This window comes from Parus major, chromosome 11 (genome assembly GCF_001522545.3).
Source record: "Parus major isolate Abel chromosome 11, Parus_major1.1, whole genome shotgun sequence".
NCBI classification, from domain to species: Eukaryota; Metazoa; Chordata; class Aves; order Passeriformes; family Paridae; genus Parus; species Parus major.
Genome location: NC_031780.1, coordinates 6,267,437 through 6,282,155, shown reverse-complemented (window position 1 = coordinate 6,282,155; position 14,719 = coordinate 6,267,437). Strand labels below are relative to the sequence as shown.

At 58.2% G+C, this 14,719-nt stretch overlaps 1 protein-coding gene across 6 annotated transcripts in view; it reads right to left on the bottom strand.

Annotated features, from left to right (window-relative positions):
* The window catches only part of KIFC3 (kinesin family member C3), a 15,948-nt gene extending 1,229 nt beyond the window's left edge, over nt 1-14,719 (bottom strand). The window contains exons 1-20 of one of the 6 annotated variants that reach the window (XM_015639586.2): nt 14,637-14,719; nt 13,508-13,622; nt 11,762-11,907; nt 10,457-10,601; nt 8,117-8,313; nt 5,909-5,974; nt 5,335-5,478; nt 5,016-5,255; nt 4,654-4,827; nt 4,411-4,558; nt 4,194-4,324; nt 3,991-4,102; nt 3,676-3,857; nt 3,493-3,597; nt 3,143-3,273; nt 2,450-2,573; nt 1,887-2,016; nt 1,548-1,777; nt 791-925; nt 348-456 (exon numbers count right to left, since the gene is read on the bottom strand). In XM_015639586.2, the coding sequence (XP_015495072.1) occupies nt 348-456; nt 791-925; nt 1,548-1,777; nt 1,887-2,016; nt 2,450-2,573; nt 3,143-3,273; nt 3,493-3,597; nt 3,676-3,857; nt 3,991-4,102; nt 4,194-4,324; nt 4,411-4,558; nt 4,654-4,827; nt 5,016-5,255; nt 5,335-5,478; nt 5,909-5,974; nt 8,117-8,313; nt 10,457-10,601; nt 11,762-11,907; nt 13,508-13,592 (2,734 nt within the window). In that variant the 5' untranslated portion in view covers nt 13,593-13,622; nt 14,637-14,719. The other 5 variants (XM_015639587.3, XM_015639588.3, XM_015639589.3 and 2 more) reach the window with 5 other exon arrangements.

The following is a 14,719-nucleotide window of genomic DNA, read 5'->3' as shown; positions in this document are numbered from 1 at the left end:
GTCCAGCAGCCCTGCCCTGCCTGGGAAGCAGGGGGAAGCAGAGCCCTCCACCAGCACCGGCCGCAGGCACTCACCTGGCAGCCACGGCTGCCCCTAAGTCAGGCTGAAATCGAAGGGGAAAGAGGTTCAACCTGGTGACATTGGCCTCCCCTTGTCCCCCAAGCCATCAGCAGTGCCTGAACCAGGGCACTCTTGGGGAAGTGCTAACCGTGGCTAATTAGCCATTAGCTAATGAGCTGACTACAGAGCTGCCCACTCCCTGCTGCAGGCTTTGCCATGGGCTGGTGGCTGGAGCCTCCTGGGACAGAGGGACCCTAACTGGGCTCCCAAGCTACCCCATCACCCACCTGAGGTCTGGAGCTTCCTGCGGATGGAGGCAGAGCGACTGGAGAGCTGCCCTGGGCTGGGGGATGCGTGGCCCCGGCCAGGTGGTGCTGCAGAACCCGGAGATTCACCCTGGGAGGAGAGGGGACACAGCCCCAGTGTCAGCCCAGGCCAGGCCCCAGAGGGAAGGAATGGGGATGGGCTCACAGGCAGACAGTTTGTGCCTGGGTAAGGGTGTCCAAATGTTCTCAGGGGGTACCATGGGGCTGCTGCAAAACAGGGCTTGGAACAGCCAAGGGGGCAGCACTGGCTGGACACTGCAGTCTGGGGACAACCTGCATCCCACCAGGTGATTGGTGGCTCTAGGGGAACATCCAGCAGCTCTGGAGACTACGTGTGGGGGCAAAGCAGGGAGGATCCCTGGGGTGAGGGGGAAGAGGAAGGGCACCATCACTGTCTTGAGTACCTCCAGGTGCTCCTGGCTGGGCCAGGAGCCCAGCTCAGCCTTGCGGGAGACAGGACCCAGCTCCACAGAGCGAACCCTCTCGGCAAACTTCAGGGAGCACAGCGTCTCACTGGTGTTCTTCTCGGCAGGGGAGACCTGTGGTCAGGGAGCAGCAGGCCCAAAGTCACCCTGGCAGCTGCCTGTGTACCCCGGGGGCTCCCCCACTAGAAAACCTGCTGCTGCTGGCCAGTGAGACACTATTATTAACCTGCCCCTCCCAGGGGTCCCAGCCCTGTCCATCCATGCCTGGGCCGGTGTCTGAGCCAGCTGGATTCCCTGTCACCAACTGCCCCACTGCGAGGAGCAGCCGGGAATAGCCATGGCAGGTGCAGGGGCTCGGTGTGGGTGCCAGCAGCTGGGAGTGGGGGGTCACAGGGCAGGGGTAGAGAAGCTGCCAGAGCTTAAAAGCCTCCCAGAGAAAGAGGGGATGGGGAGGTGACAATATACAAAGAGATTGTACCCATAGGAATAGAATCCGTGTGCAGGCAGGGAGGGCAGGATTGTGGACCTCCAAGTTAATTCCCCATTCCTTGGCCTTGTCTAGGGTGCAGAGACAGGGAGAGAGCTGCCACTGGCACCATGACTGCAGACTGGAAGATGTCCCCATGGGCGAGCCCCATTCCTTGATTCCACCCAGCTCCTGCCGCCCCCAGCCTCCCTCGGCACTCAGTGCCAGAGAAGGGACTCAGAAATCGGTGACTGCCTGCCCAGCCCCTACCTGCACCATCATGAGGGTCTTGCTGTCACCACTGAGCGAGTCCTGCAGCAGGTAGGTCAGCTTGGAGTTGCGGAAGGGCACGTGGCCCTGCCGGGAGCGCAGGGCGTAGATGACATCACCCAGGGCCGACAAGGACTTGTTGATGTGCTGCGCCTCACGGAGCCGGCTGCCCTCCGCGCCCGACCGCCCGACCCGCTCCGAGCCCGCCAGATCCACCAGGTTCAGCTTCCCTGAGGACACACGGCCAAACCCCACCGCTGGCATCAGCGCCCAGCCCTACACACCCCTGGTTTGCCACAGCCCAGGTGCCTCGGTGAGGGTTTGCTGCGTGACACCCACCTGTGGTGCGCAGCCCCGTGCTGCGGTCGAGGCCGCGGACGGTGACGATGAGGAGGGCATGGGAGCGAGAGCTGTGCTCGTTCAGGTTGGTGCACTCTGTCACCCGCTTGATGTGGCCAAACTCGAAGACCTGGGGGAGCCCGGGAAGCTGAGAGGGTGAGGCCAACCTGCCCCAGTCCCACCACAAATCCCCTGTGATCCAGGGATGTAACTCGAGCATCTGCCCCCCCACAGGTGCCTGGACCATCAGGGTAATGACCGCTGTCAGGTCTCAGCCTGGGTGATGCACCAAAGGCAGGGGGTGACAGGCAGGGCACTGGGGTGACAGCCGCATCCCACTAATCCCTCAGGAACTCTCTGGGCCCCATGCTTTTATTTTTAACCCCCTGTGGCTCATCCCATGGGACAGTGACCGTCATATCACACCCAGGGACCTATTTTGGTCTCTGTTGCTCTCCATGGCTTCAGAAATGCTCCCAAATCCAGGAGTCACACACCAAAGACCCCTCCCAAAGACCCCTGCTGCCATCCCTCCTGTGCCTGCCACCCCCATCTCCCCACACCTTGTTGATGTCCTCCACGCTCTGCACCCTGAACTCGGTGAGCCCGGGCACGTAGAGCTGCCCGCTGCCATCAGGGCACAGCTTGATCTCCAGCTTCTCCTGTGGCTCCTTCCCCAGCAAGTCCCTGGGCAAAGGGGCACCAGTTATCATTCCCATCCCTGGGGGGTGCTGGCATCCATTCTGTGGCTCAGGGCTGTGTGCCAACACTGCCAGAGCAGCCATCTCTTCCTGGGAAAGCTGCACATCCTATTTATAGACCTCAACTCTCTTGGCTCCTCTCACCCAACTCAGACCACGCTCCCATCCCTGTTCCTGGTTATTCTCATGGATATGCTCCCAGGCTCCTCCCCTCCCGTGGCTGGACTAGGAAGGAAAATATTTCTCATACTTTCGGCTCCCAGTTACAAATTCCTAAATATAGTGTCTGTGGGCAGGGGAAGGGGGAGAAGGGGATGCCCCCACCGCTGCATCAGGGCCAGAGAGTGGGAGTGATGGCACAGCTGGGAGCCTGTGTAAGCGACAGAGCTCATGGGAAGGGCAGTGTGCACCAAGTAAATTAAAAATAAATCCTTGCAGAGCCAAATGCAGCTCCCAGGGCCCTGGGACAAGCTGTGAGGCCTAGGCAGGGGTGGAGGGATGTGGGGGACAGCAGCATAGGGTGATGTCCCAAAAAGCTTTTTCTCTCTCCCATACCTGAGTGCCTCGTTGTAGATCTCAGCGGCGCTGACGGTGATGGTGTAGTCCCAGTCGGCCGCTTTGCCCCGCACCTCGGAGAAGAGGAGCTGCAGGGCCCGCTGGTTGATCCCTGGGTTTGCTGCTGTCCCCTGAAGGATTGAGGTGACAAGTGGGGAGAAAACACCCTTTGGCATTTTATTTGGAATTTTTTCTGAGCAGAAGCAAAGCCCAGGGGGATGTTGTGGAGCAGCAGTGATGGTCACTGGTGCACCCCAGGTCTGAGCTGGCCACCAGCCTGGCTGACGAAACTGGGCACTGCAGGCTGGGAAGCTGAGGAAGGAGATGGACACGAAGCCAAGCAAACTCACCTCCATGGTGTAGGTTTTTCCTGCCCCTGTCTGCCCGTAGGCAAAGATGCAGACATTGTAGCCATCTATGCAGGAGGTGACCAGGGCTTGAACCTCCTGAAACACCTAGGGGAGACAGGGGACAGTGAGGAGAAGGTGGCTGTCTCTCCCCCTCACACCAGCAGTGTGGTTGGTGGCACCCACCTCCTCCTGGGACGCTTGTGGGGGGAAGACCTTATCCAGCTCAAAGGACACCTGCTTCCCCTTGTGCAGGAGGTACAGGACAGCGTCATCATCAGCATCAAAGGTCACAGCATTGGCTGCCTCGGGCCCCTCCCCATCCTCTTTTGTGATGGGGCGGACTCTCCCAAAAACACGGATGTTTCCTTGGAGCAGAGAAGCAGGGAGTCAGCCAGCAAACAGCGGGTGGGTGAAGCATCCTGCAGCCAACCCAACCACCTTATGGGGATGCTCCCATGTCCCTCCTGTCCCGCCTGAGGGACACCACACCCCGCACACCTTTGAGCCGCACCAGCTCGTTGTGACACTTCTTGCGGAGCTGCAGCTCCCGTCGGTACTTGCGCAGCAGCTCCCGGTTGGTGCTGTGCACCTCCTCGATGGCCTGGCTGATCTGGGGACAGTGGAGACCAGTGGCTCAGTGACCCCCCCCAGCACCTCCACCCCGCACGGAGGGGTGCTGGTGGTGGTCCCAGGGGGCTCACCTCAGCCCTGGCACTGCGCAGGGTCTCCTGGAGAAGCAGGGGGAAGTCGCGGACCTGACGCTTCAGGCTGTTGTAGTCATGGGTGAGAGTGCGCAGCGCCGGCTGCAGCGTCAGCAGGTTGGTCCGAACACCTGCAGGCATGAGGCAGGGTGAGGGGCAGATGATGACACCCAAACACCAGCCAGGCAACCCTGTGAGCCCTCTGAACCCTCCTCACCTGCCAGGTTCTCATGTACTGCCTTCATCTCCACCTGGGCGCGGGAAAATGCCTCTTCAATGGCGTGGTTCTTCTCCTCCTCCATCGCCTGCATCTCCTCCAGCATCTGCCCATGGGCTCGCTCCAGCTCAGCCTCATACATCATGATCTGGGAGAGGAGCAAGTGCGGGATGACACTGAGTGAGTGTCACCTGGCAGGCAGAGAATGGGGGGAGTTCTGATTTACACCTATCGCACTCAGACCTGGGCTCGGAGCTGAGCCTCCGTCTTCTGGGAGCTCTGCAGCTGCTGCTCCATCTCCTTCAGCACCTGCTTTTGCATCCCCACCTGCTCCTGCAGGTACTGGTTTCGGGACTGGGTCTCGCACAGGGCTTGTTTCACCTTGGCTGACTCCACCTCCACCGTCTTGATGATGTACTGCAGGGGAAAGCACACACAGATGTGGTGTACTGGGGAAACAGCACCTGAAGGGCCTGGGATGGAGCTGTTGCTGGCCCAGGGGAGATAATTTAGGAAATCATGGTGCTGTGCTGATGTGCTCAGGGCAGAGAGAGAGGCAGCACTTGCAGGGCACCTACTGGGCACAGGAAAAATGGAGAGCTCACCTTTATCTGCTGGGGCTGGGACTTGAGGCTGGCAATGGTCTCCTGGCTGTCCCGCAGCCGCCGGCTGAGCCGCTCCTCCTCCTCGGCTCTCTCAGCCAGGGAGTCCTTGAGCCGCAGCTCCACCTCAGCCAAGCGGTTTGTCTTCTGCTGCACCTCCAGGTCCAGCTCCACCAGCTTGGCCCGCGTCTCCTCTGCCTCCCGCTGCAGCTGGGACAGCTGCTCCTGCAGCCCGACCTTCTCCTGGCAAAGGACAGGGCAGCCGTGTCACCCACAGGTGTCTGTCACCCTGCCACCACCGCTGCCACCACCGGCGGCTCACCTGCAGGTGGGGGCAGTCCCGGCACGGTGCCTGCTGCTGCCGCTGCAGCTCCCGCAGCTCCCCCTCGCACGCCTTCATCTCCTGCCGCAGCCGCTCGTTCTCGGCCGCCAGCAGGTCCCGGTGCTTCTCCGCATCCGTGCCGCCCTGCGCCGGGAGCGGATGGGACAGGACATGGAATCTCCACACAGCCCAGGGAGCCCCAGCCCACTGTATGGAGCAGCCCTCAGTGTGCCATTCCCAGGGAGTCCCTGCTGTCCCTTTGGGGATCACTCAGCCTGCTGCACTGAGGAGCCTCCTGCTGCCCCCAGGGAGCCCCAACCCGCAGAGGGACCTTCACTTCCCACCACAGGGTGACAGCCCCAGGGTCACCAGTGTGGCATTCCATTGGACAGTAAATCCCACACTTTTGTTCTTCATTCCTCAGTGTCTCTTGGCCTGCACGGTCCAAACTGTGACCCTGGAGAGCTTTAATCCATCTCCACCCGCCCGGTGTTTCCTTTTCCTCCTCAGTGACCCAGAGCTCCAGCATCCCTCAGGGCAAGGCTGGCTCAGTCCCATCCCAGTGGCAGCTCACCAGCTCCGAGCGCAGCCGGCTGATCTCCTGTGCCTGCTCCAGGAGCTTGGCCTTCAGAGTTTCCACCTGTCAACACAGACCAGGTTAACCAGGAGGCACCTCAGCAGCTTTCAGAGGAGACCCCACAGTGCCACCCCAGCCACCAACGTCCAGTCTGGCTCATAAACTTTGTTTATGTTTTAATTTTCCACCTGGCTCTGAGTGCCTGATTCACACGAGCTGATTAAAATGAGCATTAATGAAAGCTTTGCTTTGACCTTGTTCAACCATGGGTATAATTTGTCCATGCTGAGCACTAGCAGAAGCCATTATTAAAAAAATAAAAAGGCATCATCTTTGGAGAAGGGAAAAAACAAACCTATCCATAAGTGTGTTTGAAAGCCAGAAGTGCCTTGTCCTGCCCTCACAACCAACTTTGCTCTACCTTCTCTATTTTTCTTTCTAGGAAAGTTATCTTGGTACAAAGAGGGAGCAAGAGCTCTTCAAGAAGGCCACTTGTCTGAGTCCCATGGGATGATGACCTCCATCAGCCCCCCATCTGGGCACCTGCCCATCTCATGGGACCAGGCCTCCCTGCAAAGCCAGGTGGGTTTCAAAAATCCTCAACCTTTTTTTTTGTTCAGACACCAGTGAGGCTCTCCCAAAATCTGCAGTTATTGGAATAAACAGCAGCAGTGAGTGCTTGATGAAGCAAGCAGTCTCACGGGCTGTGTTGGAGTTTGCCCATGTGCTCTGTCCCTCACTTGACCACCATCCCCCAGATCCCAGCCCAGTTCCCAGTTTCCCCACTCCAGAAAGCCGCCAAACTCCTCTCTGGGACGCGCCTGGATATTGCCCCATCCCAATAACCAGCAAGCAACTGGCCCTCCGTGGCCCATAATTTAGGAACTGCTGATTAATAACCAATGCAGATGTGCTGACATGGGGCTGTAATTAATCAGGTAAATTATTCAGCCGCACCCTTGCAGAGATGGCAGCAGGGCGGGCAGCCCCTCTGTGTGCCCTGTGCTTGGCACAGCTGGGAGCTGGAGCACGGCTGGAGCTCCCCAGCTACAGGTGGGGAAAGGCGGCTGCTTCCAGCCAGGATCGGGATCCCCTCCTTCCATGCACATCTCCCTGGCTCTGGCTGCGGGCTGAGCGTGCGCCGAGCGCTTGAGTGGGAAAACCCCACTTCCATATCCACTGAGAGAGATTATTCAGCTGTTTTTATGAGTATTTTTAAGGGAGAGGAGGTACTGAAAAGAAAAGAGTCAGGGATTGTTCTGGGAAAGCTGCCAGCCCAATCAGTCAGTGCACACGCCGGAGCCTGCCCACCATTCCCTGTGCCGTGGTGCCCAAAAATGTCAATGTTCCTCCATCCCCTACCTGCTCAGGCATCTCCAGCTGCATCCTGCTCTCTGGACGGGACAGGGACTCCTTGGCAGCTGGGTCAGGCTCGAGCCGTGGCCCGGCCATCCCAAAGCTTTGGAAGTTTGGGCCAGCTCTTCACTCCGGCTGCGCTTGCTGCCGAACTGGCCAGCGCGGGGCCAGATCCCGCTGTGCTCACGCTTGTGTCATGCAGAGCATGCCAACCAAATGCAGGACAATTACCTCCTCCTTTCTGACACCCGTGGAACAAGCAGAACCTGACTGTAACAGCTTCCACAACAGCCACATGCAAATCTCTTTACGAGCAGCCAAAATTTCCATGTCCCTGGGACGACCCAAGTACTCGTGCTGAGGATGTGCCTGCATCAGTGCAGGAGATGGTTTTGGGGGGGAGTGTCACAGTGGCCAAAACCTGTCCCTTCATCAGACAAATCTGTGCCTTCACATTCACATTCCACCTGCTGAAAGTCACTAAAATTAAACTGCTGGGTCAGTCTAATGAGCTGACCCTGTGGCAGCTGTCCTGTGCTGAGGGGATGGATGACTGGTGCAGAGCTGCATCCTGATGCCCAAAGCCCTCCTGGCCATGTCACAGCCACAGAGCCACACACCCTTGTCAGCACTATTGCAGTGTCACTGGGGACTGCAAGTGTCCCTAGGGAGGCACAGCCAAAGCTGGTGCTCAGGAACAGCCAGTGAAGAAGACGCTCAGTGATGGAGATCCTACAGTCCTTCCAAGTGCAGCCATCACTAACTGCATGCCACAGTGCTCCAACCATCCACAGCCTGAGCCTGAAGACCCTGATGGACCCTCCTTATGTCACCCTGTCCCCACCGTACCTGGCCTTGCAGCTGGAGAGAGAGGGAGAGCTCGTTGTTCTCCTTGGCAGTGAGCTTCTCCTGCAGCTCCAGCAGCTCCTCCTGCAGCCGCAGCTTCTCCTTCTGCAGATGTGCCATGGAGGCCATCACCTCCTGGATCACGGGGAAGGGCCGGGCCGCGGGCAGGCTGGCGCGTTTCCCACCACAGAGCCTCCCTCCTGCAGCGTGACAAAGATGGGGCTGGTGGGGACACAGCCACCTCGCTGGGGAGCAGAGTGCCAGCCACTCTGGAGTCCCCAGGGGCTGAGCTGGAGATGGGAACGCAGGAAACTGGACTTGCACAAGTCCCAGAGAGCACAGTGACGTGTCAGAGGCGCATCCTGAGCGCCAAGGTGCTTACCAGGGCAGGCCTGGCTACCAGTGGGGCCCAGCTGGGTGGGAGCCAAAGGGATCCACTGATGCCAGCAGAGCATCCCAGGCTGCAATGCAGAGCACCTGCCCACACCACTGCACCCTGACCCAGCCCCACCACACACCACAATGCTGCTGCCTCGCTCAGATAACAACCGCCCTCAGCACGACGCTGATTCACCCCGGCATCCTTTCTTCTGAATGAGCAGGTGCCGGTGGAGAGCAGTGTGTGAGCATGTCATTAAAGTCTGCGTCATTACACACAAACATAATGGAAGCAAAATTAAAATTATACAGGTACCCTGAATGGCCATATTGCCTAATCCTTGTGTGTTTGGCTTTCTAACCTTCCCAGCATTATTTTAAACATCACTTTCTGCATGTTAATAGAGCCACCAGTGCTGACAGAAGCCAACCTGGCCGTACATCAGAGCCTACCAAATGACCTGGTAGTTCCCAAGAAGCAATGAGCTGGCGTGACTCATTCCCAACGTGGGGATGAGGCACTGCGGCGGCAGAACTGACGGTCAGGATCCCGGCTGCCCGGCGCCCTTCCCTGCCTGCCGTGGATTTCATCTGCTGCCACCAGAAACCTGAGGTTTCACAGGCAGGAGCTGGTGCTGGGAACCACTGAGCTACCTGTGGGAAGATGCTGCCTGCTTCATGGGAAATGTCCTGAATACAAAAAGAGAGACTTTTGTCTGTGAGTCAGATTTTCTACCCCGAAACGGAGTTAGGGAGGCACCGTAACACACAAAATGATGAAATGCTGGGACCAAACCACAACTCTGCTGCTACTGCACACCATGGGACTTATCCAGCAGTGGCTGCAGAAGTGAACACCAGGTTTTGTCTTCCTGCCATGGGCTGAATACCCCAAAGAACACTGTCAGGTGCTGGCTTTTCTTTCCATGCTGAAAACTCAGCCCAGCTCAGGGAGGGGACCGTGGTCTTCTCTTTAAAATCAACACACAAAAAACCCAAACAAAAAACCCACCACAAAATCTCCAAAGTTGACAGGAAAGCAGCTTTCACCCCCTGAGGAGTGTGCAGGGATAAGACAGAATTACAGGAAGCACCAGGTTCCTATGGACACACTGCATGTTTGCACACATCATTCACACTAATCCTGGGCTGGGACCCAAGGCAGAGCCAGGCTGAGAGCCTCAACACTCAGCTGCAGGTCAAAGTGCCACGCAGGAAAATCCCCCAGATCATGCCCTCCTTCACACTCCAGCACTTTCTTCCTCTGACAGCATCCATGGGAGAGGAGATGCTGACCAGCTCTGTGTTACATCTCCCCCTGGGCAGATGTGCTGGTGGTCATGTGTGGTCTGAGTGTGGCAGGCAGGGCACAGTGACCCTCCTGCTTTGCAAAATGCAGAAGTTCTCAAAATTCAGAAAGCCATTTGGAAAGATAGCTGTTCCTCAGCCCTGCCCTGTTACCAGTGCTAATCAGACCCCTTTTCTCCTGCATCCTTCCCAGCCACTACCCCACCTCAGGAGCTGCTCTGGGATGCAGCTGGGGACCAGGCCATGAGCAGGTCCCAAGATGTGCCCTGACAAGCTCACACAATTCAGTCCTGACGGAAAAAGACAGGAAACCATGGGATTTCCCCACCCTGGCACAGCCACGCATGCTGCAAGCGTTTCCACACACGTTACATTTTCCTTAAGAAGGAGGAAACAGCAGCAAGTTCATCAGAACTCACCTGCTCTCTTCATCCAGCTCAATAATTCATCAGTCCCTGTCACCAGCCAGCAGCTGGCTGGTGTTAGATTTCTACTGTGACCTGTTCTCACAGTGAGCACAGCCACACATCTATGTGCACCCCAAAAGAGGAGAAGTTTCCTCAACACCCACTGGCAGATAGCAAGCCCTCATTCCATCCCATCCCATCCCACCTCTCCTCCTGAGCACCCAGCACAGCATCCCTTCTCTCCCCTTACCTGCTTTCTCCAGGTTCATGGTGGAGGCTGCCTGCACGGCTGTGGCTGCTGGCTCACGGGGGGCTGCAGGCGGCTCCTCCGTGGCCGCTGTGGGGGCCCGGTGCCGCGTCTCCTCCCGCCGCCTGCGCGTCGTGTCCCGCAGGGCCTGTGGCCGTGAGCACAACCAGGTCAGGGAGCGGAGACAGTGACCGCCCACACCGTGCTGGACACGGTGCCAGCAGCTGACACCTCACAGGGCTGGCCAGGAGGAGTGAGCAGGGTGGGAAGTGCAGAAGGCAGAACGGTGGAGCTTGGGGAAACCCTCCCTCCAAAGGAGTTCTGTGTTGGGAACCTGCCACAATGAACTTATCTTGTTTTTAGTTCTCCGCATAAAATCTTCCCTCAGCGTGGCCACAGTTATACTGAATATTTCCTATTTTTCTCTCTATGGCCTCATAAAGAAAGACACTCTGACTTGCAGGCATGGCTCATGCCCTGTGGGATGGAGCTCAAAAAAATCAGAAGAAATCTGAAAGGAGCTTTCATAAGGCTGCTATGAAAGGGGATGATCAGCCAAGCTCACCCTGCTCAATAACGCCTTTTCTTTCTTAAATCTTATCTCAGAGCCTGTGGCATCACCCTACAGGCCAGTGATGCTGGGGAAACCTCACTTCAGCAGAGGAGCAAGTACTTGGTCCATGCCAGTAATTTGGGAGTAATTTGGGAGTGATTTGGGAGGAGGCAGCAGCATCCTCCTGGAGAAGCCGCGTGTCTGCGGTGCCTCTACATCAGAGGCTCCAGAAGGGTTTTGCCGAAGGGAATTCATCGAGGCTGGTGTGTGATAAGATGTTTTCCTTCTTTTCAAAGAAGGGGAATTAGAATGATTTGCCTGAAGCCTGGAATGAACTAGTGGCAGCTACACCAGTACATGGTGTCCCAGCACTGTCCTTGGCCGTGGCACCCTTCCACCTCCTTCTCTATCCCCCTGGCAAACACCACCTCACAGCACCGCATTTTTTTTCCCATATCTGCCTTGAGCTCTCCTGCCAACATGACCCAGAAGTGACCCAGAAAATGCTATTCTGTTATTAACACTGTTCCCCATTTTTGATGCCTTTTGACTCTCCAGAGATGCTTTTCCCTCCCCACCCAGGCAGCAGCTCTGCTCGAGGCACATGCTGCTGGGGTCCAGACACAAACTGACTGTGGTGAGGGAGGGAACCAGCTGGCTCCCACCAGGATGGCCCAGCCAGGCACAGGGCATCCTCCCCATCACCCTAAAACTGCCCTCCCCATACATGCCACGGCTGGCTCAGTGTTCCTCACCTGAAGAGCCTGGCAGAGCCCACGGGGTTTTGCAGTGTCCGGCCAGCTCACACTGAGGATTTTATGGTGAAGCAGTGCTGGTAGCAGAGGAACCCGGGGAGAGGCGCCTGCTCTGCTGCCAGTGCCGAGCCTGTCCTGCCCACAGCCTGGGATGGAGCAAAGAGCATCACTGGATCCACCTGGGAGCCCAGCTCAGCCACAGCCTTTGGCCAGCTCAGCAAACCCACCTCCTCCTCCTCCCTGCTGCCGCCACCACACCGGTGTGGCAGAGACGGTGCATGACTTTTATTAAAAATGTTAATTATGTTAATTAGAAAAATTAGCCCTCCAGGGGGCGGAGACTGGTTGCCAATGACTAGTAATGAGAATTCAGGGTGTAGCTTCCGTCTGGCCTCTGCAGGACCAGATCTTTCCCCCACCAGGGATATCCCAGCTCTACCCCTTGCCAAGATGCTCCACTTCCTGCGATCCTATCTCAGAAAAGCTGCCAAAGCCAGCTTGCATCACCCAAACCAGACAGACTGACCCTGACAGCGTCACCTCCCTCCACTGCCCCCAAATATTTCCTTCATTTGTCAGGCAGCCAAACATGAAAGCAGCCAGGACAGCACTTCCCTGTCCTGCTGAGCCACACAGAAGGAAACAGACACTCAAGGAGCCTTCTCCCACGGCTGTGTCCTCCTCTGCTACAGCTGGCAAGGGCTACACCCCACTGCTTGGGGACCCTGCCTGTCTGCCACAAGCACTGCCACCATCAAAGGTGGCCAAATCTCTTCAGCTGCCAGGATAAAAATCAATCACTCACAAATCAAACCTCAATAATGCAGCTTTTTTCCCCTAAAACCATCCGGAGGAAGTTGGCCCAGAGATGGAAGCAATATCTGGAGGGAGATGTGCCCTTATGAAGTTAGTCCATCACTCTGGACTTCTTCTCAGTCTCTAGTTATCCATAACATCTTGTGCATGCCATGAAAATGGAGCATTTCCAAAGTGCTGGTGAATGCCTGGCTAACAGGTGATGAGTTGTCCATCCCAGCAAGGGCAGCAGCAGCCATTGGGCAGAGAAAGTCTTGAAAAACCCTGTTTTTGTAGGCTGTGATGTCAACCAGCATTTGGCTGGACTGTCCTGAGCACCAGAGAAGAAGCTGCGCCCAAAGAAGTCGCTGTCAGCACAGAGGGATGGCAAATGCTGAAGTCAAAAGCAAAAAAAGTCCAAATAGGGGGGTTCAGCCTCCCCCTGTGCCAAAACCCACTCAGCACCATTGGTGAGGGAGGTGGGAAGGGCTGCTTCCCAGCAAGCGGCTGCAGGTTGGGGCAAGCAGCTCCCCGCCTGCCTGCAAAGCAGCTCAGCCTCCACAGGGGAAAACTCCGACTGAACTCACCCATGGGGTCCGTGAGCCCTTCCGAGGAGCCAGAGCTGGGAAGAGGCAAAGGCTCCGCATTCTCCCTGCCATGCAGATCGCTCTGTTTTCTACCTTACATGTTAAATTTTAACCTTTCTCCCTAAGTTTCCCGCTCAGAAGGGCCAGCAAGGAGATGAAGACAGCCCTCTCTTCTCACCAGCTGGCTGCCCAGAGCTTTGTGCCTGCTTCTGAGTCCCCGTTTCTCAAATCTTGACCTTCATCCGGAAAGAAATGTGAAAAATGCAGGCTGGCCTGTTCCCAGCCTCTCCTTCTCCAGTGAGCAGGGCGTGAGCGCTGAGGCTGAGCCCCAAGGGACAAGGACAAGCCACCGTGCTGTACTCACCGTCCGGGGCAAGGTCCTTCGTCTTCCAGGCGGCTCCGGCGGAGGGCCCGGATCCCAGATCCCAGGCGGTGCGGGATGTGATCATGGCACGGGGGTCTCGAGTACAGCAGCACCTCTGCGGAGAAGCGCAAGCACGGACATCTCAGCCGGTCTCAGTGTCCAGCTGTAAATCCCAGCGGGACGTTCTGGAGCAAAACACGACGGTAACACCGGCTCCGACTCCCGACACCCGCAGGAAGTTGCATCAATCCCGTTTTTTGCTCCCGAAAAGGCGACAGCTCCGGGCTCCCTCCGTGCTCCCGGCGGATGTGACATAAACGGTGTCTGTAATTAATTTACTCATTCCTGAAGCCTCTCCAGGCCCCTCCTAACCTCGGGCTGGAGCTGACTTTAGGGAGTTAGGAGCTCCGGGTCCACGGGCAGCCCTGCACCCGGGCGGCACCGCACCCACCGCATCTCAGCGCACACAATGCACTGCACTGCACCGCTCGGCCCCGCACACACCGCTCCGCTCCTCGCACACCCCGCTCGGCTCCGCACACCCTGCTCGGCTCCACACACACTGCTCGGCTCCACACACACACACGGCTCCGCACACACACACGGCTCCGCACACACACACGGCTCCGCACACACACACGGCTCCGCACACCCCGCTCGGCTACACACACACACACGGCTCCGCACACACACACGGCTCCGCACACACACACGGCTCCACACACACACACGGCTCCGCACACCCCGCTCGGCTCCGCGCTCACCGCTCCGCGCACACGGCTCCGTTCCGCACGGCACCGCCCGCTCCGTTCCGCGCACACCGCACCTCACCGGGGGCCGCTTCGGCGGGGAACAGGGCGCGGAGCCGCCCAACCCACCGTGGGGTCCCTTGTTCTCCCGACCGGCGGCTCCCGCAGCGAGGCGGTGCCGGTACCGGTGCCGGTGATCGGGAGGCGCAGCCCCGCTCCGCGCCTCTCCCCGGTGCTAACGGGGAGCCGCGCTCCCGCCGCGCCCCGGGCGCTCCGTGCCCGCGCTCCCAGCCCGCAGACAAAGACAGCCCCGGTCCTGCCCGGTCCAGCCCGGTCCCCCCGTGCCGGCGGTGCCGGTGCAGCCCCGCGGGGCCACTCACCGGGCACGGGGCGGCGGCGGCAGCGGGGCACCCGGCACCAGCCCCAGCCCGTCCCCGCCTTCCCGGGCACTTCGGTAACGGAA